The sequence below is a fragment of the Aspergillus caelatus genome (genome assembly GCF_009193585.1).
Source record: "Aspergillus caelatus strain CBS 763.97 unplaced genomic scaffold BDV27scaffold_22, whole genome shotgun sequence".
Classification (NCBI taxonomy): Eukaryota; Fungi; Ascomycota; class Eurotiomycetes; order Eurotiales; family Aspergillaceae; genus Aspergillus; species Aspergillus caelatus.
In genome coordinates this window covers 137808-165343 of record NW_022475285.1, presented here as the reverse complement: position 1 = coordinate 165343, position 27536 = coordinate 137808, and the positions used below count along the sequence as shown (strand labels likewise).

General features: G+C 48.3%; 12 protein-coding genes and 1 non-coding gene across 13 annotated transcripts; 5 read left to right on the top strand and 8 right to left on the bottom strand.

Annotated features, from left to right (window-relative positions):
* Nucleotides 1-1086: 1086 nt before the first annotated feature.
* On the bottom strand, nucleotides 1087-3087 carry BDV27DRAFT_154024 (ankyrin repeat domain-containing protein; the record flags this gene model as incomplete). Its single annotated transcript, XM_032071891.1, has 3 exons — nucleotides 1087-2212; nucleotides 2265-2853; nucleotides 2904-3087. 3 exons carry the CDS (start codon nucleotides 3085-3087, stop codon nucleotides 1087-1089), a joined length of 1899 nt encoding a protein of 632 aa, XP_031931550.1.
* Nucleotides 3088-3345: 258 nt separating this feature from the next.
* Nucleotides 3346-4377, top strand: BDV27DRAFT_122357 (uncharacterized protein). Its single transcript, XM_032065607.1, has 2 exons — nucleotides 3346-3832; nucleotides 3892-4377. Exons 1-2 carry the CDS (start codon nucleotides 3410-3412, stop codon nucleotides 4231-4233), a joined length of 765 nt encoding a protein of 254 aa, XP_031931549.1. The 5' UTR covers nucleotides 3346-3409; the 3' UTR covers nucleotides 4234-4377.
* A 1538-nt stretch (nucleotides 4378-5915) lies between these two features.
* BDV27DRAFT_122355 (mitochondrial carrier domain-containing protein) lies at nucleotides 5916-7385 on the bottom strand. Its single transcript, XM_032065606.1, has 5 exons — nucleotides 7155-7385; nucleotides 6637-7056; nucleotides 6243-6577; nucleotides 6143-6168; nucleotides 5916-6089 (listed from the first exon to the last, which is right to left on the bottom strand). Exons 1-5 carry the CDS (start codon nucleotides 7292-7294, stop codon nucleotides 6063-6065), a joined length of 948 nt encoding a protein of 315 aa, XP_031931548.1. The 5' UTR covers nucleotides 7295-7385; the 3' UTR covers nucleotides 5916-6062.
* Nucleotides 7386-7800: 415 nt separating this feature from the next.
* treA (alpha,alpha-trehalase treA) lies at nucleotides 7801-11363 on the bottom strand. Its single transcript, XM_032065605.1, has 4 exons — nucleotides 11249-11363; nucleotides 9418-11157; nucleotides 9078-9365; nucleotides 7801-9005 (listed from the first exon to the last, which is right to left on the bottom strand). The coding sequence occupies exons 1-4, from the start codon at nucleotides 11258-11260 to the stop codon at nucleotides 7830-7832; spliced, it is 3216 nt and encodes a 1071-aa protein (XP_031931547.1). The 5' UTR covers nucleotides 11261-11363; the 3' UTR covers nucleotides 7801-7829.
* Nucleotides 11364-12414: 1051 nt separating this feature from the next.
* Nucleotides 12415-13035, top strand: BDV27DRAFT_168001 (uncharacterized protein; the record flags this gene model as incomplete). The annotated part of the gene is made up of 1 exon (XM_032074655.1): nucleotides 12415-13035. The coding sequence occupies exon 1, from the start codon at nucleotides 12643-12645 to the stop codon at nucleotides 13033-13035; it is 393 nt and encodes a 130-aa protein (XP_031931546.1). The 5' UTR covers nucleotides 12415-12642.
* A 1177-nt stretch (nucleotides 13036-14212) lies between these two features.
* Nucleotides 14213-16001, top strand: BDV27DRAFT_167995 (chlorogenic acid esterase precursor; the record flags this gene model as incomplete). Its single annotated transcript, XM_032074654.1, has 4 exons — nucleotides 14213-14742; nucleotides 14827-14907; nucleotides 14968-15382; nucleotides 15463-16001. The coding sequence occupies 4 exons, from the start codon at nucleotides 14213-14215 to the stop codon at nucleotides 15973-15975; spliced, it is 1539 nt and encodes a 512-aa protein (XP_031931545.1). The 3' UTR covers nucleotides 15976-16001.
* A 1223-nt stretch (nucleotides 16002-17224) lies between these two features.
* BDV27DRAFT_167994 (putative proline oxidase Put1) lies at nucleotides 17225-18681 on the bottom strand (the record flags this gene model as incomplete). The annotated part of the gene is made up of 2 exons (XM_032074653.1): nucleotides 17225-18065; nucleotides 18119-18681. 2 exons carry the CDS (start codon nucleotides 18679-18681, stop codon nucleotides 17225-17227), a joined length of 1404 nt encoding a protein of 467 aa, XP_031931544.1.
* Nucleotides 18682-19146: 465 nt separating this feature from the next.
* On the bottom strand, nucleotides 19147-20339 carry BDV27DRAFT_167992 (pyrroline-5-carboxylate reductase; the record flags this gene model as incomplete). Its single annotated transcript, XM_032074652.1, has 2 exons — nucleotides 20036-20339; nucleotides 19147-19976 (listed from the first exon to the last, which is right to left on the bottom strand). The coding sequence occupies exons 1-2, from the start codon at nucleotides 20061-20063 to the stop codon at nucleotides 19147-19149; spliced, it is 858 nt and encodes a 285-aa protein (XP_031931543.1). The 5' UTR covers nucleotides 20064-20339.
* A 129-nt stretch (nucleotides 20340-20468) lies between these two features.
* On the bottom strand, nucleotides 20469-20563 carry BDV27DRAFT_t38. The gene has a single exon. It is a non-coding gene; the product is annotated as a tRNA-Pro (tRNA).
* Nucleotides 20564-20565: 2 nt separating this feature from the next.
* BDV27DRAFT_167990 (NAD(P)/FAD-dependent oxidoreductase) lies at nucleotides 20566-22566 on the bottom strand (the record flags this gene model as incomplete). The annotated part of the gene is made up of 3 exons (XM_032074651.1): nucleotides 21871-22566; nucleotides 21008-21813; nucleotides 20566-20651 (listed from the first exon to the last, which is right to left on the bottom strand). The coding sequence occupies exons 1-3, from the start codon at nucleotides 22323-22325 to the stop codon at nucleotides 20566-20568; spliced, it is 1347 nt and encodes a 448-aa protein (XP_031931542.1). The 5' UTR covers nucleotides 22326-22566.
* A 202-nt stretch (nucleotides 22567-22768) lies between these two features.
* Nucleotides 22769-23812, top strand: BDV27DRAFT_122350 (SDR family NAD(P)-dependent oxidoreductase). The gene is made up of 2 exons (XM_032065604.1): nucleotides 22769-23068; nucleotides 23123-23812. The coding sequence occupies exons 1-2, from the start codon at nucleotides 22955-22957 to the stop codon at nucleotides 23786-23788; spliced, it is 780 nt and encodes a 259-aa protein (XP_031931541.1). The 5' UTR covers nucleotides 22769-22954; the 3' UTR covers nucleotides 23789-23812.
* A 227-nt stretch (nucleotides 23813-24039) lies between these two features.
* BDV27DRAFT_167989 (Alpha/Beta hydrolase protein) lies at nucleotides 24040-25419 on the bottom strand (the record flags this gene model as incomplete). Its single annotated transcript, XM_032074650.1, has 1 exon — nucleotides 24040-25419. The coding sequence occupies one exon, from the start codon at nucleotides 25417-25419 to the stop codon at nucleotides 24040-24042; it is 1380 nt and encodes a 459-aa protein (XP_031931540.1).
* Nucleotides 25420-26805: 1386 nt separating this feature from the next.
* BDV27DRAFT_122347 (uncharacterized protein) lies at nucleotides 26806-27428 on the top strand. Its single transcript, XM_032065603.1, has one exon. It carries the CDS (start codon nucleotides 26994-26996, stop codon nucleotides 27324-27326), a length of 333 nt encoding a protein of 110 aa, XP_031931539.1. The 5' UTR covers nucleotides 26806-26993; the 3' UTR covers nucleotides 27327-27428.
* Nucleotides 27429-27536: the final 108 nt, after the last annotated feature.

The window sequence follows — 27536 nt, the reverse complement described above, 5'->3', positions numbered from 1 at the left end:
TCGTTGAATGATTGTATATTGTGCTTATATCTTCTAGGTTACCGTTGTGCGCTCGTCAAATGAATATTCATACGGAGTCTCCCCCACCCACCTCGATCTGTCAATGATCCTAGAGCAAACACGGAAGTATCGTCCGGCAGATATCCTTAGTCAGAGGCTGTAACAATACATCTGCAAGTGTGGCCAGCCCAATGTGAAATCAAGATGCACTCTTGCTCCACATGCAGAAGCATTTCTTGGCCTAGCGTGCCACATTTTCCCGAAGCCGAGATAGATCGTTGACTTCCTCGTAAGTTTTCAATCCGAATCCATCCACCAATGACTGACTTTGATATGACCTTTCCCAGCCTATTTTCGAGCACACAGTCATGCCAGATCAATGTGGTGAGCCTTGATGTGTCGACATCAATTATGGGATCAACCCGAGGATGCCGTTAACAGGCGGGGTCGGGGTTAGTCTGCAGGGCCAACGCTTGCAGAGCCCAATCTCTGTCACGGAGTTTACAGGTCTATACAGGGAGTTGGATCATTGCCAACACTGACATGCTGCATCTAGTTGTCGAATAATCATTGGAGAAAGAGTAAGGACGATGTTACCTTGTATGTAGCTACTTCTCATGCTTCATGCAACGCCCCCTCTTTTATGTCACTTGGCACAGCTCCTTGGTGATTGGGTCATAAGTACCAATGTTTGTTTCACATGTACGAGGCTGAATCTTATGTCTCACTTGATTAAAGCGAAGGGTGTCAATGGCAACATCAAGAGAAGGAACTCGGAACAAATGGAAGAGTATTCGGCTGTGTGTAGTTTGAGCTCCCCATACATAGATGTATCAGCTGGATGGAGGGGAAATCACTTATAAAGGAATCCGATACATAATAACTACAATAGATAATACAGTATTTCCTCGCTATTGAGGTTCTGCGGTTCTACTATGCCCTGGAACAACGGTATACTCATTAAAAACTACCATCTTCAACACAAACTCGGCCCGAAGCGTCGGGAGATGACTCGATTCTACCATACTAAGTTCGGGTATAATGGTAAAGCACACACACTTTGTATATAACCTGTGCAAAAAAGTATCAGTTCTCCTTATCCTCCTCCATTGCATCATCAACACCATCCGGAAAGTCCACCCCCAAACTAGTCAAATACTCAACAACATCTCTCCTCTCCTCAGCACATTCCACAAGTATAGACGTATCAAGTCTCCCAACATCAGCACCAAACTCCACAAGTAGCTTTACCGTCTCCAGAGCCCCCTGGACAACAGCAATAGATAGCGGTGTCTCTCCATCGTCATCAACCGCTGATACATTGGCTCCATATTCAAGAAGAGTCCTCGCCGTTTCAGATTCATCTTCGATCCCAGCAGCAATATGTAATGCCGTCTGCCCATTACCTGATTTTGCCTCGATATCCTCCCCCTGTTGGAGTAGAGCCTTAACAAACGCACGTCCACCTACAATATGAGCAGCAACATGGAGCGGTCCATAACCACGCGGAAAATACGCCCAGCGCTGTTCAGTGCTTTCAAGCTCGTCATAGCTGTCATCATCCTGATATGGCCAGGCATCTGCTGCCTGAAGGTAGGTGTCAATTGAGCCACGGTGAGATGCGAATCGCAGGAAGTCGTCAAGAGCTTCCTGTTGGTGAGGTACCCTGGAGGTATAGAGTGATATCATCCGTGCAGCGAATGGGAGGAACGGATGGATTTGGAATCGCTTCTTTAGACTCGCTGATGAATTACAGGCTCCACTTTGGAAGTCCTCCTGTGATAGGTAAGACAGGGCAGCACGAAGCATTGTCCCTTTGATATTGCTTTTGGAAACTTCTTCGCGTAAATGGTTCTTGAGAAGAGAGGACCGGATTCGCATCGCTTGGGTGCGAGCGCTGAAAGAGACAAGGCGAGTACACATGTTTGCCACATCGGAGGAGGTGTAGTGAAGGTTCTCTTTCTTGTATATGCCGAGAAAAGGTAGGGAGTCCACAACCTGGGATATTGTCGGCTTATAGCCGATTTCTTCTAGTGTCGAGACTAGGTGGAGCATGTGAAGGGTATTTCGTCCGTGCTCTGCTTTTGCTAAAGGAGCTAATGCGAGCTGGCTAAGCGTGTTGGGCTTTGTCGAAGGTGGTTCATTATATAGGACTTGAGTTAGCTCATTCAATGTATCTGGAATGGTTCTGTGTTGAGGTAGTGGCGGGAAGCTTTCCTTGATATTAGCAATCGTGCTGTAAAGACGAGGGGAGGAAGACATACACGCCGTCCAACATCCGAATAATATCAGACACAGCCTTATGACCGGCTTTTAGTATGGGAGATAAGAGTTTTTCGCCTGATGTAGCTCCTACTTCGTGTACGATGTAATTCATGAGGTCATTGTCGCTTGCCCTCGTTACTATGGTTGGCAGTTCGTAGGTTCGGAGAAGTGAACGGGGTGACGGATAGCGACTGGTTATAAGAATGCGCAAACGAGCCTCCTGAACATCGTTACCTCCAAGGTAGACGAGCATATCCTTCAGTGCAGCTTCAGAAGCATTGACAGCATCGAATACCACGAAGATCGAGTCAAAAGACGAGATGATCAGGTTCCACAGTCCGGTAGGTTTACTTCCATCTAGAGAGCCAAAGGCAGCGTACCCTTCTGCTAGATTAATGATATCAGCAGAAGGGTCAGTAAGTTGAGCCACAAGCTGTCTAGATATTGAACGGAATGCAACACCAAAATCCGCAACATTATACTGCGGATGGCTGTCATCAAAATAGAATACTGCAATTCCTGATCGGCTCTCCTTTGAGCGGATATGATCAACAACAAGGGAGCTGATATATGTCTTCCCCGTTGCAGCTGATTGATTGTTAGCATTTTCATGCCCGACACAAATGTACCATACTTACCCGGTCCGTAAGCCCAGAGAAGCTGTAGACCAGAGCCGTTGATCCATTCTTGCGTTAGTCTGTCTTCCACAAACCAGCTTCCCAGCTTCCCTACTCGTTCACGGCTCAAGGTTTCTTGCCTCTCTGCTGTCGAGTCCCCGGGGCAGAGGTTACTCAGTATATGATTGTAATTATTGTGCGACATTGTTGTTAAAAGATGTTGACAAGCTTTGTCTCTTGGTCTATTTATCTCAAGTACCAGATACCGGTCCCCACTTTCTTGGCAAGATAGGCGCCGATCTCGCTGCCTAAATGATTTATAGCATCTCCATGAAAACAACCGCCACGAAAGAGTTTGAATAGCCACTCCAGCTCAGCTTGGGGAGCAAATATAGTGATTCACGTTCAAACAATGCCAAGAGAGAACTGAACAACCAATTAAAACAAGGCTTGGCATGCATATGGCATGTCAGCGAGCAAAAATAATCACTTCAGACAACCATTGACTGTACACGGAAATCCGGAAGATGGCGACCCAAAACGCGCAAGATATTGTCCTCTCGACATTCGAGCTTCTCGAGTTGATCTTACTACAGCTAGACAATCAAACCCTTCTCACGGCCCAGCGAACATGCCAGACCTGGTACCAGATAATTCAAGAATCAGTACCTGTTCAAAAAGCACTCTTTTTCATCCCAACGGACTCGTCATCTGCGAGTACCAAAGTGCAAAATCCCTTACTTGCAAAAATGTTTCCAAGCTTCTTCAAATCAAACACAACTTTGCTAGCCAGCGTGGATATGCTGCAGCGACCTGAGAAGCTTGAGGCGTATATTAGACCTGAAGCAAGCTGGCGTCGGATGCTTGTCCAGCAGCCTCCTATATTCAGAATTGGAATCCTCGTTTCCTGTTTTGCTATGAGTGAGAGTTATACTTTCCATGAAATCTCGGTACATATACCTTTCTGCTTTCCATGTAATACTTTCCTAGTGTTGACCCCAGTGCACAGACAAGAGAGAATGGCCTGCGGATGGAAGAATATTTCGAATCCTTTCTATTCCATCGTGACATGGTTAGGCTTGACAACCCGGTCGCCATCTGGTGGCGCAACACTGAATCTCCTGGATGGCGTGGTATAGAAGAGATGACGAGCAGGACGCTTGAGACAGACCTTGTGATTTACATTCTTGGTGGCTCGACATGTACAGACTATGATGACGATTGGGTAACCGAAGATGACATACTAGCGCATCGGATTCGGGGCGTATACCAAAAGTTGAATATCCAGCCTCCCATACCAGCACGCGAGGCGAGGCTGAACGAGTGGGAATACTCGCAGCCGTATTATTAACTTGCCTTCCAGGCTGGTGTTATGTTTCTCGGATGGACGTGATATGTAGAGGTGGTTTCATATCGGTGGCTGTATTTAGCTTGTTGGATCTATGAACCAGTGGAATAGCTAATGGCACTAGCGCTAATCTTTTAACTCCCTCAATATCTTTCTCTCCTTTCTCACGCCTTGTTGTGGATATGCATTGAAACCTTCGATTTTCAGCAAGGGATCGTCGACTTGCTCTGGATTGCAGTTCCCTCAGTTAGGCACCCGTGGAATGTGCGACCCCGACGTCATAAATAAGTAGGTGACTGAAGAATTAGCAGTAGGCACGTGGTAGCTAGTGTTGTATAGAAACAATAATTATCATAAGGAGATAGGAGGTAGAGGAATAAAATAGGCACAAGTGAGGCACAAATGAGCTATAGTTGACTTCAGTCTATTGCCTAGGACAGTGTGTGCGGAAGGTTAAAACCATAGACAATAACCAAAAGGTGCATCATTTTTTATTTGATTAATTATTTTTATTTTTATTTTTTATTTTTTTCCTTTTGCACTGGACAAATTCCATAGGCAGGTTTCTTATGGGAAGAACCTTCAGCTCTTCACCTTCTCTTACTCACTGTCAGGAAATGATTATTCCCTTCTGTTTCTTTTAAAAGACGCGTTGACCCACCCCGGGCTTCCTCTTCCCATCTCATTTGTCTCATCTCGCCTCTCTCTCTGTCACGCTGTGGCTATATGACCATCCGCACATCAGCACCGAGAAATGGCTTCCCTGGATGCTGTAATTTCTAGTATGATCATTAGTTCCGAATCGGGAACTTTTTGTTACTGCATTCTCCGGCACCAGAATTACGGGCATGAATATCCGAGAGTTGGAAGGGCGTGGATTCAAGCCCCACGCCGTGGTCTTCGACGAGGCGAGTTTCTTCAGGGATCCGGAGTTGTTGTTCCGCGCGTTTCGATCATGTCCAGCGTGAACAGGGTCCTCCATATCGCTGGATACCCGTCTGTCATGTTAGATATCCAATATCACTCCCATGAGCGTAAAGCACCTGTTTGACGGCACAGTGACTGTTGGGTGGGACAATTACACATGGCAAGGTTCGTGCACTACGCGGGCCAGACATCCTGCGACGCTTCCAAGTCGATCCTCAACCACGGAGAAGCAGAAATTGCCACCCGCTTAGTGAGAGTCATCGACCCATCATGCAGTACTGTCGAAATACTCTGATCGTCTCTCTCCGTACAAGGCGCAAGTGGCTATAGCCGCGCAGAAATGGGAAGAAACATACCCGGGAATGGAGACGAAGCCACGCATCCGAGGGGGGACATCGTAATCGTCATGCTCACGAAAAGCAGCGCATATCCGGACTTCCTGACCTCGCCGGGTCGCATCAACGCCATGGCATCCAGGGCAAAACACTGCGCCTATTCCATCGGAAACTGGGACTGGGTATCTGCACAGGTCATCCGCAAACACGCTCCTCAACTCCGGCAAGTGATGATGCAGACAGAAGATTAAATCATCACTCTCCTCCAGAGTCGAGTACCGTCATGCGATGACTATCGCAGCATTCAAATCCAGAGTGATTATATCATTATGGGCCAGGTCTAGTGCGCGATCCTGTCCAAATATGTGGAGTATTTCAGCTTTTGTACGACAAATTCCAGTCATTGGTAAGCAGAAACAACTTCATTTCGCAAAGTTCGAAGCTCTCTTAAAATAGATACAATTTGAGAATGGTTATGTACATGCGTCTATAGTAGATTCAGATACCCCCGAGTACCTCTATGCTCTATTGATGTACATCGTTCTACAACACCTCATCGGTCGCGGTCATCTATTTCGCGATCTCGACACCTCCAACCTAGTGAAAGGGGTCAGTAACACTCTATTCAGAATTTAGGGATAATAACTTACAGCGCCCATAGCCTTCTTGAGATCACCTACCGAAAAAAGAACATACGTTAGCCCTCACCCATCAATCCTATGCAAGTGATTTCAACCCTCCGATACTTACCGTAGATAGCGAACTGTCCAGCAGTCAAAGCACCAACCATGACGAGACGGGCGCCGATACCGCTAAAAGAACCACGCAGACCAAGCTCCTTAGCGATCTTAATCAGTCTACTAGTCGTGCCCTCGCCGGGGAGACCCTTGGTCTTGTTAATCTTGGAAAGCATAGTGTCGGCAGGCTGAGAAACAATCGCAGCGGCGAAACCGGCAATCAACCCAGAACCAAGGTTGATGGTAGTCTGCATGCCGTCGCTGGTCTTCTCCTTATCGAAGAAGTTGGTGTAGGCGAACTCGGCGACCTTTTCGTAGACAACGAACTTGGACATGGTGTATGGGACCCTACCATATGTGAGTCATGAGAGCCAAACCATCGAGGTTAGTTTTATGTATATACATACTGCTTGAAAAGAATAGGTCCAAAGCCAGAGTAAAAACCAGCAAGGCCCTCCTGGCGAGCAATCTTACCAAAGCCAGAGACAAGACCACTGGCAAAGGTAGGTTCCGACACCAAACGGATACGGGTAGCCTCAAGCGGACAGAGGGCAATATCGGCGAAGAACTCAGCAAAAGCAGACGAAACACAGTAGACAGCGATCCGGTTGTTTCTGGCATTCTCATAGCCGATAGTGTTGATGGACTGCTGTTTGAAGAATTCATAACCACCGAACTTCAGCGCGCCCTGCAGGAAGTAACCGGCAAAGGTAGGACCGGCACCGGTTAAAAGGGCGCCGGCGCCTTCATTCTGAATGACCTGGCGGAAGCCACCGATTAGGCCGCGGTTGTAGGTGACCGGGTCGAGCTGGATACGGGTCTTGACGCTGTTCAAGAGGTATATATGTGTCAGTCACCTTGTTGCGACGTTGTTTATCGAACTGATGTGGTTTTCGATCCTTCGCTAGAATTGGTCGCAACTTACACATCGACGGGAGTGAGACCTCCGTGAGTGACGGAACAGCAGACGGCACCGGCGAAAGCGAATCGCGAATAGAGGTTCAAGCCGGTCAGCTTCTGAGGCTCAGATTTGGTCCCAACGGGCACGGCTGTCGTAGCGCTCATCTTGCCGGTATGATATGAAAGGATAGTGGAGGGGTGGAGTAGTGGTTGGGGGGGGGAAAGGGGAATAATACACCTGAATGAAGCAGAAGCTTGTCGGAGAAGAAGGTGGAGGGAGAGTCGCAAAATGGTTTTTATTTTAATTAAATCCACGAACACCCCGGGCAAGACCGTCCCGAAAATAATCCGGAGACTGCTGACGCCAAGTCATCATTCATTTTGGGGGCCATGATCAATGATGTGATTTGATTGAAGTGACAGCCCATTAATTAACTTGGTCGATCCCTAACCCTAGCCCCATTAGGCAGAACTGGGGCTATCGGTCCATCGGCATCTCCCGTTTGGTGGATTCTCCCTATAGTTATAGTTACGTACTAATATCTAGGAGGATAGGTAGCAAGGGCCTTACTGCTGAGGCCAGTCTCTCTAGTAAAGACGACTTTTAAAAGACCGTCCATAGCAAGATGTCTCATAAGAGAGGAAAGTCCATTCCCTATTAGTAGTACTACAACCAATCACAAAGTAAAAGCAACCAAATCTACCTCCTCAGTCTCTCCAACAAAGCCCTATCCCGAACATTCATACCCCTCCGCTCCGTATTAGCAGCTGACTGAGACTGCGCACTTTCCTGACTCAAAATCACCCACTCCGCCACTGTGGCGCCTGCATCCTCTTGCTCACCACTGAGAGCCTGATTCCCGGCAATCAACAAAGTAGCATACCTCGATGGCTTCACAGTCTCCTTAAGCTGCGTAGTAGTCATATTCCCAACCGGAATGCGAACCTGGTTCGCCTCCTCGGCCGTGTAAATCGTGGAAGGCTCAATATCCGTCAAAGTCAGAACAATTCTATACTTCTCATCCTGGTCCTGGTCTTGGGTATCAAATGCAAACACAGACGCAGGATTCTCAATAACCTCCTCATGGAAAATCACCGACGCATTGACCGGGGGTGCCGAAGCCCAATCGAAATGGAAACCAGATACGGCATTCGCCAACTGCGTATCTGACAGCGTAACGGTAATGGAAGAGAGATTTGAAGAAGCAGGCTGCCACTTCGTGGACGTTGCGCCGTCGTTAGCCGAGATGGGGAACTGGCCTGCCGTGTACTCATCCGGAGACGTGATCGGCTGGCATTGGATCTGGTTTCCTTGCATGGTGGGGATACTGCCGATCTGACGGTTCTCAACAACCAGAGGTCTTCCGGTTGATTGGAGAGTGTAGGTTTCTTCTCCGTCGCTGCCAACATGGACGGGGATTGTGGCGTTGCGGAAGCGTTCGTCGGCTGTGGAGAGGGGAGCGGTCTTTGTGTCGCGGCGGATGGTGGTGTGGGTGTAGTTTGATTCGGCGGCGATGGGCCAGCCGCGCCAGTAGAAGGTTCGGTATTTGACGTAGGGGATTTGCGGGGGCAGGTTGGGGGTGATGTGGATTGCTTCATCGGGGAGGAGACGGAGGCCGAGGTATCCGAAGAGCACGACTTGGTTTGCGCCACCATGGCCGGTGAGGAAGGGGTAGGCTGGGTGGGTGCCGCCGTTGATGCTGGCGTTGTCGAGCATTTGTTCGGAGAGCTGGAAGAAGGGGCCTCTGGTGTAGGGGTCGTAGGAATATTGGTGGTAGGTCCAGGCGGAGCAGCCGGATGGGGAGACGTCGCTCGCTACGATGGAGAAAATGGCCCAGGTCATTGCGGGGCCGTCGGCGGATTGTTTGTTTGCGTACTTTTTTTTTTTGGTTATCAGTATTAGTATGCGAGGATGATGTGGGTTTGGAAAGTGAGGAGAGGGACGTACATAGTCGAGGTCGGAAAGACTCATCTCGGCCGTGTAGTTGGTCTCGTAAGCCAGTGGGTAGGTGACTAGGACGACATCTGCCTGTTTGACCACGGCCGTACCGTTCATCGAGGTGTACTCGAGGGTTACATTGTTCTGGCGCAGCAGCAGGACGTTCTCTGAGATCTCAGTCCAAGTGTCATTGGGTTCGAGGTTGAATTGCTCGCGGAACATGTTGGCATTTTCCAGGGTCTGAGCGATGAGGGGCATCGTAAAGCCACCCGCATCGACGTGGTTTGCATACTCATCCTAAAAGCTATTAGCAAAGTGCGTTGGGGTGGTTGGGGATGGCAGTAGCTACCGGGTCGGTCATGTTCGTCAAGGTCCAGCTAGATCCATTTCGCTCAACGAGGTTGGAATACAGCGTAGCCACCGAGTCGTAGACCGGGAAATGCTTCTCCTGGAAGTAGTCCGTATCGCCGCTAGCGACCCATTGATAGATCATGGAGAGTCCGATGTCACCGTTGAGATGATACTGGTAGTCAAAGCAGGCGCCAGTCGCCGTGCAGTTTCCGGCGCGCCCGCTCGTCCAAGGGTAGATGGCTGCTGAGGGGTCAAACCGAGTCTGGTTCTTTGAGCTGGTAAACGCCATCTTGACGTTTTCCTTTGCCTGCTGGTATTTAGCGACTCGGTAGTTGGTCACCCCTTGTGCAGCTTCGGGATGCGACGCCACAAGACCGGGTTGCATCCAGACGTCAGCGTCCCAGAAGACTTGGCCACCATAGGAATCGGAGGTGAGTCCGCCGACGGAGAAGCTGGTCTCATTGACAGTGGCGTTCGAGACGGCAGCGATGGCATTCTGGCTCACGGTGTTCTGCAGCAAGTAGTAAATGTTGGTGACGGCAATAACAGCCGAATCAATGACATGTTGGTCTTCAGGGAGCTTTCCAGTGGTCGGATCGGTGAAGCGGTCGACCGAATTCTCGTGCATAATATTAGCCCACTCGGAGGCGTGTGACTGCAGAGAGTTGGTGTAGCCCGCTGTCAGTGCCGCAGAAGCAGCTTCCTTGGCTGTCTGTTTGGGGTCGGCGAAAGCATCAGTCGAGGCTCCGCCGACGAACTTGGTGATGCGGACGGGTTCCTTCGCGGTGAATTTAACATTCACAGTCTGCGCGACGGATGACTCGTTGGTATTCACGTAGGGCTTCCCAGTCACGAGAGTGCGGGATGACAGGTCGACATTGGCCGATCCGGTCAGGTTAGCATAGATATATGCAGTGACGTTGGAGATACCCCAGGGTCGCACAGCCGAAAAGAGGGCACCGTCGTCTTGACCGGATTCAACAAAGTCGGTTCGTACCGCTGAGTACCCGTCGAGCACGTTCGCCACGGTCGCATCGGCATCGACTGACGGAATGATCTCCATATGCACCACGGCTTGCGTGATGTTCAACTTGTTGGCGAACAGTCGATAGGTGATCTGGAAAGAGCCTTTGTCCTCAGGAGACCAGGTGTACGACCATGATAAGACACCAGCCTTGAAATCGTAGGTGGATTGGAAATCAGTAATAGTGCTGCTATCCACAGTGGAGTCCAAATAGACATCATCGCCCAAGTCGAGGATCAGTCCACTCCAGTGAGGAACACCACTGATTGCCGTGTCCCATCCGTACTGGGATAGCCAAGGAAAGTTGGTACCGTTTGTGGTTGGTTGGGAGTCAAAGAAACCCGCGATGGTTGCGAATGATTGTCGTCGTGAAAAGAGCGGCCAGCCGTTGATGACATCGCCGTCTACTTCTTCGTCGAGCTCAAAGAAGGGGCCCACGCTGGCCACATTGATACCAAGGTAACCATTTGCTACGGAGCCACGCGACTGATAATGGCCCTGATCCAAGATAGTTGTCTTGAGGAGCCAATTCTCCTCATCCCACGTTACGCCGTCGAATTTAGTCTCATACACGTGGCTTGAGTTGGCGGCCTTCTGATTGGAGCCTTCGTGCCGCTTTAAGATCTTAGCCACACGGGGGTTGTGTTTGCTTTGAGTCCCCTGGCTTGGAAGGCCATGGACTGCTGTTAAAAGCAGCGCCCAGCGCGCGAGGTTCTAGTGTCCAATCAGTTTTTTCTTTTCTTTGCGGGGGGGCCGCGTTTGTTTGAAGCCCTAATGAGGGTCGAATGGGTAGGCAATTACGTACCCTGAGTTTCATTATCAGTGCCTCTCAAGCAGCACTAGAAAAATAAATTGAATGATTTCTTGTGAGCAAAATCAAGGACATTCCAAAGCACTTAAATAAAGCCAGAAGCTTAAGCCCTGGAGGAGTCTATCCTCCTCGTGGATTAAATCCCCACACTCGTATCCTGGACGGGGAAGATAAACGCAGATCCTGGAGCACCGGTGCGGAGTTTAACCAGCCGTACCAGCCGTTCGATTTGAAAAGCCACTACTCAAAACAGGTACTTAAACGGCACTCGGATCCACGTTTTGAGGTATTTTTTTCCCAAGAAAGGATTGTCGCACAGACTTGTCACCGTGACCCAAGGGTTGTATTGGCCAAGACGCAAATGAATGAATGGTTGAAGGCAATTTGCGGGGTTGAATCAGCCACAGCCGACTATACCGAGTCTTTCTCTGCAAAAAGATCGGGATTGGCCGAGTGGAAAGTTGAGCCGACCAGGACTTCATCCCGAGTCGATCATTGCCTCTTGAGACTGGGTTTTAGTGTGGCCGGTAATTGTCCGTTAAGGTTACATGGGGAAGCGAGACTTGACATCATCTTTTTCTTGGTCTTGTCTTGGCCATCTTATCATCCAGGGTACCGGTCAAACTATGGCACCATTTTCGCCTTAATAGTGACTAACATTTAATAGTATTAGAGTTGGAAGGATTTGAGGCTATTTCAATCATTGTGGCTTAGCATTTTAGTTTTTTGTGTCTTTTTCTTTCTTTTTCCTTCTTTTTTACGTGAAAGTCGTTGTGCCCTTGCCCTAACCAAAGTATGCCTGGAGACTCAGCAGACCAAGATGACATGCCATAATTTATTAAACCAGTGATACAGGTGACACAATGACATACCCAAAAGTATATCTGAGGAATCACTGAAAATTTAGATTTCTGATTGAGCGCTCGACGATCTAAAGTCTATCGCTGGTCATCGTACTAGCAAGGGGTAGTAGCATGATCTAATCCCTCGTGCTTAATCTATCACCTATAGGAATGTCGCTTGAGGAGCTTAATACAACTTTAAAATAGCATAAAATTAGCGTGTCCTATTGAGGACATGTCTACGATTGTCGGCTCCAATGGCCCAGGGCCAGGCAGCACAATGCATGCCTGGATAGGGTACATTCCACTGCCTGGTAGGCAACATTCACTACAGTTTCACAAAGAGATTCTATGATGACCTAGTCCTATGTCTTGGTCTCAGGATGCTCTCTACGTGGCATCTTTCCTCCATGCTTTTTATTATGATATACCTTTATCAGTAATAAGTATACTCAACTCAACATTCAGTATTAAGAATAGTTTGAAAATACTCCACATTCACATCACTCATAACTTCTTAACTCTCCTCTCCACAAAACAAAAACAATGCCCGCTCTCTACGTCGCAATCTACTACCCCCGCTATGGCAACTACCAACACTGGGCTCTCCACCTGCACACCACAACCGAAGATCTCATCTTCGAAGTCGACGGCGAACACCCCTCCTTCCAAAAGCTGACATCCCGCGGCAAGCCCTCCGATTCCGACTCCCTAATCATGTCACTGCTGGTCAGCGAGATCGGGGATCCTGATGTGCCCACCATCAAAGCGGCGGTAGAGGCCGCCCGCATTGACAATGAGACGCTTGAATGGGATTGTCAGGAATATGTGCTTGAGATTCTGGAAGCGTGTGAGCAGGAGGCGGTGTTGGATACGGATGATGAGCATTATGTGGAGGTTATGAAGTTTTTAAAATCGAAGCGGGGGCCAACACTTTGATAGTCGATGTTTGTTTCTACGGAGGTTGAATCTCGAGTTGGGGTTTAGGGTCCGGTATCAGTTCGGAAGCCAGGATCTATTCGTTACTAGGTCGCATGCGCGATGGCTATCAGGGATCTAGGTGCTCATTTCTGTGTTGTTAGAAATGGCCCATAGTTTACGGGTACTTGTTTGTTAGTGATCTTTCAGTAGTAAGTTCCTTAACGTTTAATCTACGTGGTTACATAACGCTCTCTGATAGCGTAGGCCATGAGCAACCCCCAGAATTGTAAGGTTTATTTATCCCATAGAACACAAACCATTAAGACTTCTACATAGCAAGGAACAGATACTTTACGTAGCAAACATATCGATACTGTTGACACAACCATAGGCAGTAAGATAACTGGCAGCTTTTAAAGCAGAACCCGAAGATTTCAAGACTTCAAAGCTCCCCTCAACACTCAACAACCCTTCCACGCCCAGATCATCCTTGGTCAAGATATCAATCAAACCAATCAATCAATCAAAATTCTATTAACCTATCAGAGCCTAGCTATTTAAATGTCTAGCCATGTAGGCGCCTCACCAGTAAGACAGAATTCTGGTCCTGAGTACCTACATCAAACACAAAATATATATACAAGATATATAAAAGAATTAAAAAGCTTCCCCGACAACTAATATACCTTCTACTGCACCTCTTCCAGTACTACTATCCTCTGTAACGACACCCATGGCTTTTTCGACAAGGTCAGTCAAGAATTAAGTATTCCATGGCGTGAAAAGGAAGCATGTGCACGAACGCCAGGGGAGATTGGCGATGGTAACATGCGTCGGAAAAGCCGGACACCTGGAAATGTCCAAGGCACTTTCCCCACATCTTGGCTTTAGGAGCTTAGCTCTGAGAATCCGGGGGCCCGTGTCCTGTACCCCGCAATTTCTGGGGTTTATAAAGGTGCGGCAAATCGCTTTTCCCTTAATGTGCAGGATTCATAATTGTTCATCGTCATTTAAGTGCCTGGGCGAGCTTCGAAATGCCCACGCAAAATCGCTTTGCCGCAATTTCCCACAAATGGGGTGACATTAGACTGCCATGAAAAAGGTATAAAAGAATGGAGTCGTCTTGTCAATCTGTACTTTCTTTCTCCTCCCAGATAATTTGAAAATCTTTCCGAGCTAATTTCATTAAATCACCATGCTAGCCCGAGTCTGCCTCGCGGCACTTCTTTCCGCTGTCCAAGTCTTTGCTGTCCCAGCTTCACGCTCCAGGACAGCGGAGACCGGACTTCTCGTCGAAACCTCTAGCGGGTTAATCGAAGGATTTTTTAACTCTTCAGCCCCGGATGTCCGTCAATTTCTTGGTGTTCCTTTCGCCGAGCCACCTGTGGGTGACCTTCGCTTCGCGCGCCCCCAGGAGGCCAAATCCAAAGGGAAGGTGAAGGCACAAAAGCTTCCGAACTCCTGTATGCAGCAATTTAGTAACAGCTCTACCATTTACACGGAGTATGAGACAGAGTTCTTGATCAATGGTGGAAACTCTGAAGATTGTCTATACCTTTCCATCTGGGCACCTCGAATTGAGAATATTCAATCCCAGCAACGTCCACTGCCAGTTCTCCTGTACATTCCCGGTGGTGGTTTTACTAGTGGAGGTCAGAATTCCCTTTATAAAATTCCGGATCAATGGGTCCAGCGGACACAATCACACATTGTGATCGTCATGAAGTGAGTCTCTCTCTCTCTCTCTCTCTCTACCTTCAATACCAAGGTATTCATATCGCTTCATGGATCTGACACTAAGTTCACCAGCTACCGTGTCAATATTTTCGGTTTTCCCAACGCGGCAGGGCTCGAGGACCAAAACCTTGGACTATTGGATCAAAGACTAGCGTATGAAATATCTCTTCATCGTACCCGGCTTTATCATTATCATACTAAGTGATATTTTAGCGTCGAGTGGGTCCACGCCAATGTTGGTAACTTTGGGGGTGATCCGGAGAGAATCACGCTCTGGGGCCAGTCAGCCGGTGCAGCCAGTTCCAGTGTCTACCCATACGGATACCCCGAAAACCCTCTCATAGCCGGTGTCATTGCAGACTCTGGAAGCCCAACCATTGTCACCAATTCTGACACAGCGCATACCAACTTCACTTTCATCGCTGGGTTGGTTGGCTGTGGTAATCTCAGTGCCGACAAGGAACTCAGCTGTGTTCGCAAGGTCCCTGGCCAGACGCTGGAGAACGCCCTGTCATATTATAGTAGTAATGGAACAAAGCCATCCGTCTCGTTTACCCCCATCGTGGACAACAAGACCGTCTTTGCAAATTACACGCAGCGGATTTTGGATGGCAAGATTTCAAAGACGGTTAGTGCATTCATTCCACAGACCCTCGCTATCCGCGGTATTCTTCCAAAGATAACTACTAACCCCCACAATTCCACCAGCCCTTGATTATTGGAAGCAACTCAAATGAAGGAGCTGGCTTTGTCTCATTCACCCCCGATGGACCCGGTGCCGAAGCGCTGGCGACAGCCACGAAAATTATCTCCTGCCCCGTCAACCAAGAAGTGAAAAATCGCAACATTGGAGGTCTCCCTACGTACCGCTACGAGTACGCTGGAAATTTCTCAAACATTTCTCCTTTGTCTTGGTTCAGTGCCTACCACAGTTCAGAGCTACCCTTGCTTTTCGGTACCCACAACGAATATCGGGGTCGCTCTACTAAGTTTGAGTGGGATGTTAGCTACGCGATGGAGGCACTTTGGCTGTCCTTCGCTGAGGATCCTACGCGTGGACCTGCACGCGTGGCAATTGGTGATGCCTCTGGTAATCCTAACAACGAGAGTTACTTTGCTTGGCCAGAATTCCAGCAGGGAAGCTCGAACATGTTGCTCTTTGCGAAGGATAATAAGCTTATGCAGCTGATTTCTTCAGAGAGCATTGATAAATCCTGTTGAGATTCAGTACAAAAGAAGCAGTTTTTTTCTTGTTCGTATCGGGGAAACGAAGTGTGAGCTTACTAGTTCTTATCGTCATCTGAAATGAATGGCCATCCCCTGATCGTAACCGTATATATCCCCAGTATAGTTTAAGATAGTGGTTTCATATTTTTCTTTTTCTTTTTTTTTTTTTTTTTTTTTTTTTGCTCGGCCCATGACAAAACACTTCTCCCATCGTGGGTTCTCCAGATCCCCAAGATCTGGTATCCCTGGCACAGATTTTACATAGCAAACCGAGTGAATTCCATACGATTATGTGATTTAGGTCTATAACTAGTTCTGCTTGGATATCTGTTTTATACACTAGGATAGGAATTTCAATTCAGACCAGACAGTCTTGGTTATCAATTTAAAACATACAATTATACTCATCAACTACATGCTCATATCACTCTACAATTTATATCTTCAATGTAGACAGAATAGGTAATTCCGATGTAATCCAAGTACATTCACCATAGAGAATAATCTAAATTCATTTTCCGTATGCACCATCAGGGTAATCTACATATTGCTTGCACAAGCCACGGCCTGGTGAAATACTTCTATCACAGAACATTGACAAGGGTCTACTGATGCAGGGCTGGCCATAGTCATATGAATATATAGACTATGGATCGGGTTGCAAAGTCCCCGTGTTCCCGGACGGATTTAATAAATATGCTCCGATCCGGGACTCGGAACACGGCGTTAAAGGAAAGATACTTATGCTGTGTATACTAGGTAGGTTAAATACTACGCTTGTGGAGTTAGTACTTGATGCGTCGTAGCTGATATCATATGCAAAATTTCATTTTGACAGAGTGGTCGATTTAGTTCACCGTTAAGGTGGCCTATATCGACCCATCTAGCCCCGAAAACTTCGAAATATACACTGTAATCTAATAGAACTTTTTTTATATCAGTGGCGTTGCATGGATACCGTTGTTCATATTATTTGTCCTTTTCCGCAGCTATAAAATCTACTTTCATAGTGGTGACTAGGTCGCATGCATAGCGAACAGGGATCAGGGTACATATTTCATAAAATCTATCCATAATGATTCGCTATTAATGCAATATTTTTTTCCTGGATTTTTTTTTTTTTTTGGCTAATCTGTATCAGCATGTCGATCGTTACAGCATAATCCATGTAATTGAAATAGAGTCAAACGGCATGCCAGAATAAAAAAAAAAAGCTACTGCACCCATACAGCTAGAAAGTTATTCACCATCTTAATCCTATCCGTCGCCACGCTTCCCTCCTCATCGCCGCCGCCGTATCCTGTGTTCTCACCACGGCCCCCTGATTCTCAACTGCCCGACGCAACAAGAAATGAAGACACTCCTCGGTAGTCCCCCATGCCAGACACTTGAAGACCTTGGGGAACACAGATGCCTCCACGGGGCTTTTCCCGCTCAGTGGCTTGTCGGACTCCGGTCGATACTCGGCCAATAATCCGCAGCTCACCTCATCCGCCATACCCTGCAATTGGCCCATCTCCAGGGGTATCGTAGGTAAACCGTTGAGAATTCGATGTCTCGAAATTGAGTATGCCCTCCGGACGCTCTCTGCATTATGTGTTGCGACGAAAAGCCTAGCATCCGGGAACTTCGTGTCCTGTAATTCTTGGAACGGGGATTGCCGCGAGAGCAGACTCTCTACAATGTGGTTGTAATTCCGATCTGTGTCAGCTTTGGTATCGTGAATCCTCTCCCGGATATCATGTTGGATGTACGCGCCCCGGACTAGCTTGATTCCTAGCGCCCAACCTTCCTTTCCGGCGAGAGTAAGATGGCGATGGATGTTTTCGGCGGACGATTTCAAATATGCCTGGACGGTGTTGATCACGACTACCCTGCCGTCGCGGTTGAATTGTCTCATGAGATCGATTGTCCAGGCATCAATGGCTGGTTGGAAGATTTGTTGCTCGGCATCGATCCAGAACCGGGAACCCTGGGCTGCAGTTGCTTCGCAGATTTCTGTAATAGCTTGCTTGATGCGTGGTGGTGGGACGAGATCACCGCGGGCGAGAGCTTCAACGGCTGCAGGGCCGGCGCCGGTGAATCTAATTCTGTCAGCATATCTTGCATATAACATTTCATGTTAGTCAGGCCATACTTGATATTCATGTAATCTCCTTTGCCGACCATTCTCAGTGTCCGTAAATTACCCTCTTTCCATTCGTCCACGGCACGGTCTTCCATGGCCTGTGCATCCTTCCATTCTTCCACGTGGGAGCCGGCTGCATCGATCTTTGCGACGGACTCCCGGGCATATCCGAGGATGACGCCCTTGAAGCCGAGATTTTTCATGTCCTGGACCGTTTTACGGACTTCTGTCTCATTGACACCCGCGCAGAAGTGGTTATAGATGGTTGCGCGGAGGATGTAGTTCATGATAGGGTTCTTAGAGGGACTAAGCAGCGGCGACTTAGACTCCACCACATATTTCAACACCGCGATGGATGGTTTCAAAAGCGGCGACGCCATTGCTGACGTCAGGAATAAAGACCGTAGCAGTGTCTTTGTCGGTAAGTTGGCGAGAGGTGCCTTCTTCTGCGCAGCTGATGAATGGAGGATCGCATTGTGAGCGGGCGGCGACGACGCCGCAGTATCGGCCAGCGATTTGGACGCAGAGTAGAACGATTCTGGCTTTCTGGGCCAGAATACCTTCGGCTTCATTTTGATCGAGTTTTGTCTGACAGGGACTTGTAATGATCTCATGCTGCACTATTTATCTTACGGTTTCCTCGCTCGTGGGAGGGGTATGCTTGCCATCCGCGCTTTTCCTCCGGGGTAAACGATAGGCGGCTTGAAGACCGATTGGTCTTTGGGCGAGGATCATCGTTAATCTGGGGTGATAAGTTGGCGTTGACCGAATAAGCTCTGAACAGATGGCTGTCGGAGGGGCATCCGCATCTTGGGGTTCGGTTAGGGTTTCCGCGCGGAGGTTACATGCGCTTTTTCTCCTTGCTTCGTCGTCGTCCACGTATACTACCTTTTCCAGGATGGAAGACACACCGACACGAGGATGGCTCGGTTACTTGGAAAGCTCATATTCATGTCTAATTTAATCATGTAATTCCCCACATTCACATACATACATACGTACGTACATACAACCAAGTCCTAACTTACTTAACCAATCTAGTTCTCTCCCCTCAAATGCTTAATCCCCCTAACCAACGCCTCAGCATACGCCCCCCGAACCCCATTCTTCTCTAGGGCATACAGACCCTGAATGGTACATCCCCTGGGCGAAGAAATACTCTCCCTCAAAACCGCCGGATGAACGCCCTCCCTCAACAACCCAGCCAACCCCTCCAACACTTGCGCCGACACCTCCATCGCATCCGGCCGTCGAAACCCCTCCATAACAGCCCCATCCATAATCCCATCAACAGCAAGAGTCATAAGCGCCATCGCCGCCCCAGAAACCATCGACCCAACATCCACCAAATCCGGCGCCACAAACTTCACCGTCCCAATCTGCTCAAAGATCCACTTCAGAATCTCTGCCCGGTCCTTCGAGAGCGCCGGATTCTCTTCAATAATAGTCATGGACTGACGCAATCGCGCCGCCACATTCGGCATGGCCGTTACAATCACCGGTCTGTTTGCTGTCTGGTTTGAGTTATCCCCATAGATATACTCCATGATCTCGGCTGGCGTCTTGCCTGCCATGACGCTGATCACGAATTTCCCGGCCAGCGCTTCCGCTACGCCCGGCTCCGAGAGAATACTCTGGGCAAGGAATGGCTTGCACGCTAGCAGGATGATGTCTGCTTGTTCCATAACTTTCACGTTGGACCCGCGCAAAACTACCACCCGTTCTGAATCTGCATGATATTTGTCCTTAAGCTTGTTGGCGGAGGCCGCGCTCTTGGTACCCGCTATGAAGTTGGTGATTTTGGAGTTTTGGGGCTCCGAGCGGGTGGCCTCTAGCAGGCCGTCTAGGATTGCGGAGCCCATGTTTCCTGGGTGTTTCTTGTTAGTGGGTTCTATCTAGGTAAGTACATGGTGGTTGAGGGCGTACCGCAGCCGATGAATCCGAGGGTTGCCATTTTGATTGTGAGTTGTTTTATTTGGTTTTGGAGCGGTGGTGGTGGTGGTTGGATCTTGGAGGTGCTGGTTTATTGTGGTTTGGAATATGAAGAAGGTGGTTGTGTTTAAACCGTCGGGGGCAGGTTCCGAGCTTGAGTCATTGATATGGTTATCTTCGGACGTCGTCGCCGCGCGGTCTTTTATGTGGTGTGTTGGTCCTTGGTAAAGATGGTTGGATAGTTGGTGGGCCACACAAGTGTCGTCTATTTGGCTTGCTCAAATAAAATTACACAGCCTAGGGTGGTATCTACTTGTCTAGGTCAACTAGATACTTAAAAGTGCGAAGGTGGACTTATGTACGGCATCCGCTATAAAAAGAGAGTGTGATATTCAACAATAAAAAGAATAATCATTTGTTAATGATCGGCCCGAGCCGCGGATCGAACGCGGGACCTCTCGCACAATAGTGTTGCTTGGGTTAACGCCCTAAGCGAGAATCATACCACTAGACCACCCGGGCAATTATGGAAAACTGTGTGAAAGTTTTGAACTTATGAAACTAGACAAAAATAAATTTCGAACCTTGAATATCCCGAACATCCAAGGTACTAGAATTGGACAGTTGTGGTGTATGTTGCGCAATGGCATGTATTTCATGGGAGTGTCGGGTGTATATCAAGGAGTTGAATAAGTATAGAACATCTGGAGCTATTTGCATTACGACTAGATGAATGTTATGGGGTTTTGCTTGTAGGTGGTTTTATGTATGGGTTGGGCTAATAGTTATATATAATCGTTACTACTGCATCTACGGTTAGGTACTCGATGAGTCAACTCGGAATAATTTTGTATCCCACTGGACTCCTCTTTGTATATACAATGAGATTTAAGAAATATACCAGATTCTAATACACCAATACCGAGTATACCAGCCAGGAGAGCTGTATCTAAAGTCCCAACTCACTCACATCTGCCCTCGGCTGCACACCCTCCACCATATCTGCCACGACCCTTCCAGTCCCCAATGACAAAGAGATCCCCCAAGGACCATGTCCAGCAGCCACAAAAACACCGCCGTGTCCAGTAGTCCTTACTCCATTCCCCAGCAAATCATCATCTACCTTGCACACAACAGGTGTTCCTCGATCGGAAACAGGACGGAAACACAACCCCTCACGAAGAACCTCCAGGTCATTCGTATTGCGTATCTCAGTGACTGCTGCACCTTCATCCATTATCCTACCCATTAACTGAACTGACACTGCCTCTAACCTCTTCATCTCATCCCGATCAATCGAACTGCGAGACTCCTCTGCCCGACCCGGCAGCGGCATATCCGGATCATTCAGACCAGCAATATAGATCTCGCCGCCCTGTCGCGAGAAGATCTCCGGGCTGAAGCCACAGGAGAAAGGGTTCTCGCTAAAGATAGCATGACACCGGCCTCTGTATGTCTGTTTCTCGTGTTCTAGGGTATGTCTCGGAGAACGAAGGACGAGAGAATATCCAGCCAACTGCGAGACGGGGATGGAGATCTGAGCGGAAGGAAAAAGCTCCCCGAAGACACGCGACGTCCAAGCCCCCGCACAGATAACAAGATGGGTACACGGGATCATGGACTCTTCTCGTGAGATGAGGTCAACGATTCTGACACCAGTAATAGTGCCGCTCTCGTCTGTGACGAGTGAAGTAGCCCTAGCCGGATGATGAAGCTTAACGCCACGAGATATAGCAGTATTCATGAGAAAACGACATAACTTCAACGGATCACTGGATAATCATTAGCCCACTAGTACCAAATATTTTGACAAAAGGTCAATAACCAACACCTGAGCAGTATCAACATCACTAATCCTCTCCACCTTGACACCAGACCGAACAGTCAACCAAGCTGGAGCCCCCATCCCAGTCCCTAGAGTCGACCCAGAAGCCGTCTCCGCTCGACTGGCTCCCCTATCCATCCAGTCATCACCGCGAGTACCATTCCCCCTTTTAATCGTCGCATCATAGCTCAATGCCGTTCCTTTCATATAGCCCCATATCTCCACCCCACCATATTCAACAGCCAAACTCTCATGCAGCCCAAACGAAAGCTCACCTAAAGAAGCAACGTCCTGCCCAAACCAATCCCTAGCCAAGAACCCAGCCGCATATCCAGACGCAGAGCTGAATAGTTCCGATGAAGATTCAATGATATGAATATCTTCTGCTGGATGGGTCTCAGATAGGTAATAGGCTGTTGCGGAGCCGATGATTCCCCCGCCGAGGATTACGGTTGGCATTTTGGGAGTATGTAGTATTTTATGTTTTGGGTTGGGATTGGGATTGGAATTGTGTTCCGGATTCTGATTAAAGTAGATCGGGACCTGATATATGATCAATGAGGGAGGGTTACATGGGGTTAGTTATCTTTATCTCGCGGGGTATTTAATTGGGGAAGTGCGGAGATTGGGCTTGAGGGGTGTGGATCTTTGATCTTATCCTTGTCTCCAGGGGAGATCTGGGATTTTGTGATAGTGGTTTCTTTAGGATTACCGGAGGATGAGGATGAGGGCACTGATAGTTGTGATTTATTTACTATAGAAATATGAGATGGATGATTTGAGTCTATTCCTCAGGCACCAAATGATGTCATGTTCAATCAACGATTGCCTAGTTTCTCAGGCGGCGGGCGAAGCATTCCGAGAATCTTCGGGGAATGTGACTTCGGTTCGGACGGGAGTCAGTTCATTTCAAGAAACTCAACCGCACATAGACTTTATGATTCGTTCATTGTCAAGGATGTGGAAGAGGAAGGGAAATGATAAATAGCGACATGGTCTCCTCCACAGGGGATTCAGATAGACGTCGTAGTAGTGACTCTAGACAAATGTATCAAGGTATACATACACTCGTCATTCTATAAACCAAGATGGTTGCAGACCCCAGACCACAAACACTAGCCGGCAAAGTCGCCATTGTCACAGGCGCAACGAGAGGAATCGGCGCCGGACTGGTTGAAGAATTAGCCCGTCGAGGAGCCAAAGTGAGCACACCCTGATCCCCCATTCATCCTACCATATCTAACAGCCCAATTCAGGTCTTGATAATATACACATCAGTGAGCAGCGAATCCGTCGCTGACCAAATGATCGAGAAAATCAAAAGCTTCAACAACGGCGCCACAGCAGCTAAAGTCCGCGCCGACCTGCGTGATATATCCGCTGGACAAACGATCGTCGAAGCCTCGATGCAAGCATTCGGCCCCCACATCGATATACTAGTTAACAACGCCGGCGTGGAGGTAGTAAAGCCCCTTTCTGATCTCACCGTGGAAGACTACAACCTCGTCTACGACCTGAACGTCCGCGGCGCTATCTTTCTAACCCAGGCTGTTCTCCCACATCTGCGCGCACCCGGTCGAATCATCAATATTAGTTCGGTCGGTGCACGGGCGGGATTCGCCAATCTGTCGATTTATTGCTCGTCCAAGGCTGCCTTGGAGGGCTTGACGCGTTGCTGGGCTGCAGAGTTGGGGGGTGCTGGACATACGGTGAATGCTGTCAACCCGGGGCCGGTGCAGACGGCTTTGCTGGAGAATATTCCGAAGGAATTGGTGGAGATGCAGAAGTCTGTTACCCCGGTTGAGCATCGGGTTGGGACTATTGATGATGTTGCGCAGGTGGTTGCTTGGCTTGCGTCCGAGGAGAGTCGGTGGGTTTCGGGACAGGCGATTTCTGCTTCTGGGGGGTTTGCGATGTATTGATTCTTGGGGGGGTTGGGTGTTGGAGGTGGTAGATTGAAGTCAAATGAACTGTATGCTATATTAATGGTTGAACTTTGTAGTTAACGTAAAGGAGAGACCATGTTGGTTGTTCCATTTAAATATAACAATTACTAATGGGAGATAAATACTGTACGGATAATGTATCTGCACGTTGTGTGCGAAGTATACTGTCTAGTTTTGATATGTACACGGCTTCCTATATGTGCGTGCCTCTGTACCCCTCCTAAATATTAGATGCTTGCGATTTGCGCAGCTTCGGGTTCGGTCACCATGTGAGTAGCATCAAAAGGCTGGTGTGTAATGATGCTGCAGTTTCTCGTAGTCTTCCAACCAGCGAAGCGCCCATCAATAAACGCTAACCACTCAGGGGAACTCGCAGTCAACACGTCGGAGTGATCCATTCCCGGATATAACCTGAGGTGGGCTTCGTTCCCGTAACGACAGGTGTCTTTGAAAGAGCTAACAGTGATCTGGGGCAAGACGGCTGTGTCATTCAAACCCTGGATGATCATCATAGGCTCTCCAGCCTTGTCACCATTGGCGGGAGCAACCATATCTTGCCACTCCTGGAAATCCGTATTATCCTTAATTGCCGAAGTAAAGAGGTCTGAAGGCTTTAGTCCATAAGCGAGGGACATGATACCGTAATTGCATGCTTGCGCCATGTTGGCAATCTTGGTTCGATTCTGGAGTGTTTCGGCAAACGGCGCACGGCTCATATCTGGGAAGACACGCTCAATGGCAAACGGTAGCCAGATTGTTTCATAGAGGATATCATACGATGCATAATTAGAGGTCTGAGATAGTGATTCAACACCCAGTAGAGTCATGTCATAAATCTTGGAGGCAGGTGCTAATGCGACAGTGCCCAGGTACTTTCCGGCGGCTCCAGTTTGAAGCAACTTGCTCTCTGAAAGCTTCCAGACAGAGCCACCTCCTTGAGAATGCCCAACACCCATCCATCCTTCTGTAAAAAGTCCAGGGAAGGCTTTCCGAGCGGCAACCATACCATAGTAGAGATCATTGGCATGCGCAGGGAAACTAAGGTATTTATGCTCCGTATAGTTGTTTCCGAGTCCAGCATAGTCAGGCGCGATTATGGCGTAGCCCTTCTCAATGAGGATGCTCCAGCTGGTGTAGTCGTAGAGAGTAGGGGTGGTAGATGGTGGGCATCCAGCAAAGACGCCGATGGTACCGTGGGCGTAGGCAATGGCCGGGTACTTTTTGTCCTTTCGGAACGATGTATAGGGTATTCCGATAAATCCGGTAGCCGGGACGAGAGACCCGTTTAGGTCTCGAGAAGTATATTGGAAGCGATAAGCAGACATTCCATTAATAACATCGAGGCTATCGGGGTCAATGGCTTCGAACTTCAACAGATCACCGGGCTGAGACCGGGAGAAATTGGCTGCCGTGCCATAAAAGCCGAATTCAAAATCAGTCCCGAACAGCGTCCGGTCTTCGGCCTGTGCATAGTCGAAAACTGCCTGGCAAGTAGCATCGCACCCGTAGGTCTCGAGGGTTGAAGTTGATAGGTTAAAGTTTGCAGCAGCTGTTGCAGCAGTCAAAGATGGGATGGCCAAGCCGAGAAGTATAGTCAATGCTGACATGGTTGATGGTACAAAACTATGAGAATTAGATCCGAGCTATGGAGAACGAGACATAACAGAAGTTCGCCGAGAAGATAGGGCGACTCTCATGTTTTATAGAGGCCTTAAACGACGACCAACGCATATGAATTCGTCATCTCAATGTAGAATAGGGTTTCGTTCTGACCCCGGATGCCACTATTCCACTTTGGGAAACAATATCGCGAAAGTGGGGAAACAAGCCCTTGAACAGGAACCTCGGGCAGTTAAATTCTGTATCAACTTCGTATCTGTCTTTGTCTTGTCTTTTTCCGAATGACTCATTAAAACTAGGTAAACTTGTCACTGGATGGCGGTCGGTAGTTGTCGAACTTGGTAGAATGCCCTGTGGTGCACATGATAGTCGCCGTCTCGGTCACCGGTGCGAACGCTGCCGGAGAGATCATATCAAAGTATGCAGGTGTATCCATACCCCCTGGACCTTTCATTCATGTTGATCCACTCAGTGTGACGGATCTCGGCCATGCCTTACTTGCAAGCGAAAGGGAGTGGAGTGCGCCTCGCCATGCGCATCGGGAACCACGTTGTCCATTGTTCAAAGCTATCCTTCCCTTGACCCACGGCCATGCAAGCCACTATCAACAGACAGGTCTGGGCACTATACCAATGCATTCTTCTTTGCTCTTGGGCTCTCACCAACATTTCTTACCATGTTTTCTATCAATGCAATGGCATCAATGATCCAGGAGAACAAGATACTACAAGATACAGTCTCGCTGTTGGGCGGTTTCTACGCCTCTCGTAACCCGAATTTGCTGACATTCTCGAAGAATGAGAAAAGAGGCCTAGTTGGTCAATGGCGCCAGCTGCAGAGGTCGGTTGCACTCGGCATCAAAGAGGTGGCCAGTGATGGCAAACCGGATGTCCTTCTAGCCTGTGCTCTCCTGCTAAGTTTCGTTCAGGTAATGAATATTTGGTCACCATAGTAAAGAATTTACGATTCTTGGCTTACAGACCCTAGATTCTAGATGACATTTCAGGGAGATCATGGTGTGCGTGGGTTTGCCAATTGCATGCCTTTGTCGGGGGAAATGGGAAATCTTCCGCACCATTGACACCTCTCCTGCGGTCGATGCGCAGGCTAGCTCGTATCATGAATGCCTTGAGGGCTCTTTGTCTAGAGCAAGACCTCGACTTTGCGCTATCCTTTCGTTCGCACGATTTGGGTTCAAGGGTGGACCATCTGCCTTCGCATGGGCAGGATACATCCGCATTGTCCGATGATCAGCTCCTGGACTACTTCTGTGAAGACCTTGAGATGTGGGCTAAGTTACAGTGGTTGTAAGCAGAATATCATTCTTCGGGTAGGCACGACAGTGAAATTAACAAATTGCAGGACGGCAGATTGGAAGACCAAGAGTGATAAGTTAGGTCTGCAGCTGGATCCCGCAAATCGCAAATTCCCCCGAAGGAAATTATCTGAACATGAATACCAGGGCATAGAATTGACCTGTATTGCGTCCCGATTCCAGCGGGATATCATTGACTCTCTGCTATGGTACACTAGGGAGAATGGCAGGAACCTTACGAACGTCATGTTAGCGTTTTACTACTGCGCTAACGTCGATATTTCGCTGATGTTTTGCGATTCGGTTTGGCTCTCGCTGAATTGTGAACTTCCAGTTATGACACACCAGATGAGTTATGAACAAGCCACGAATGCCCTGGAACATGCCGAAAATGGTCTTCACAATTCATACCTTGAGGCTATTTTCTACGCCCCGACTCTGTATACAGTCAGCATGACGAGGAGATACAAGTCTGAACGGAGTCGCATAGTGGATTTTATTAGTAAACTGAAGCAGAAAGGCTTTCTCATTGCTGATCAGTTCTTATCCGCGATTGAAGAAGCGTGGGCCGCTCGATGAGTGCAATTTTGTATGACACCTAAGCTAGAGCAGTAAGGTGTTGTGCTCGTCCGGAATTCGAGCATTATGAGTTTTGTATGTGACTCCTGAGGGTAGCTTTGGTTGATCCCTTTTTACGATGAGGTGGAGATAGTAATCCAATGCCATAATCAGCAGACAGCGAGTTTGATCTTAAGTGAGGTTGAGATATATATATATATATATATATCA

Bases quoted from the DNA above. Each gene is read 5' to 3' on its own strand.
- BDV27DRAFT_122355 (XM_032065606.1), bottom strand. From the start codon at position 7,294: ATGAGCGCTACGACAGCCGTGCCCGTTGGGACCAAATCTGAGCCTCAG. The intron at 6,578-6,636 runs GTATGTATATAC...CACATATGGTAG, and splicing joins GGACCTATTCTTTTCAAGCA to GGTCCCATACACCATGTCCA. The intron at 6,090-6,142 runs GTAAGTTATTAT...CCCTTTCACTAG, and splicing joins TCAAGAAGGCTATGGGCGCT to GTTGGAGGTGTCGAGATCGC.
- treA (XM_032065605.1), bottom strand. The intron at 9,366-9,417 runs GTAGCTACTGCC...AATAGCTTTTAG, and splicing joins TGACGAACATGACCGACCCG to GATGAGTATGCAAACCACGT. The intron at 9,006-9,077 runs GTACGTCCCTCT...AAAAAAAAAAAG, and splicing joins GTCTTTCCGACCTCGACTAT to TACGCAAACAAACAATCCGC.
- BDV27DRAFT_122350 (XM_032065604.1), top strand. From the start codon at position 22,955: ATGGTTGCAGACCCCAGACCACAAACACTAGCCGGCAAAGTCGCCATT. The intron at 23,069-23,122 runs GTGAGCACACCC...AGCCCAATTCAG, and splicing joins TAGCCCGTCGAGGAGCCAAA to GTCTTGATAATATACACATC.
- BDV27DRAFT_122347 (XM_032065603.1), top strand. From the start codon at position 26,994: ATGTTAGCGTTTTACTACTGCGCTAACGTCGATATTTCGCTGATGTTT.
- BDV27DRAFT_122357 (XM_032065607.1), top strand. From the start codon at position 3,410: ATGGCGACCCAAAACGCGCAAGATATTGTCCTCTCGACATTCGAGCTT. The intron at 3,833-3,891 runs GTACATATACCT...CCCAGTGCACAG, and splicing joins ATACTTTCCATGAAATCTCG to ACAAGAGAGAATGGCCTGCG.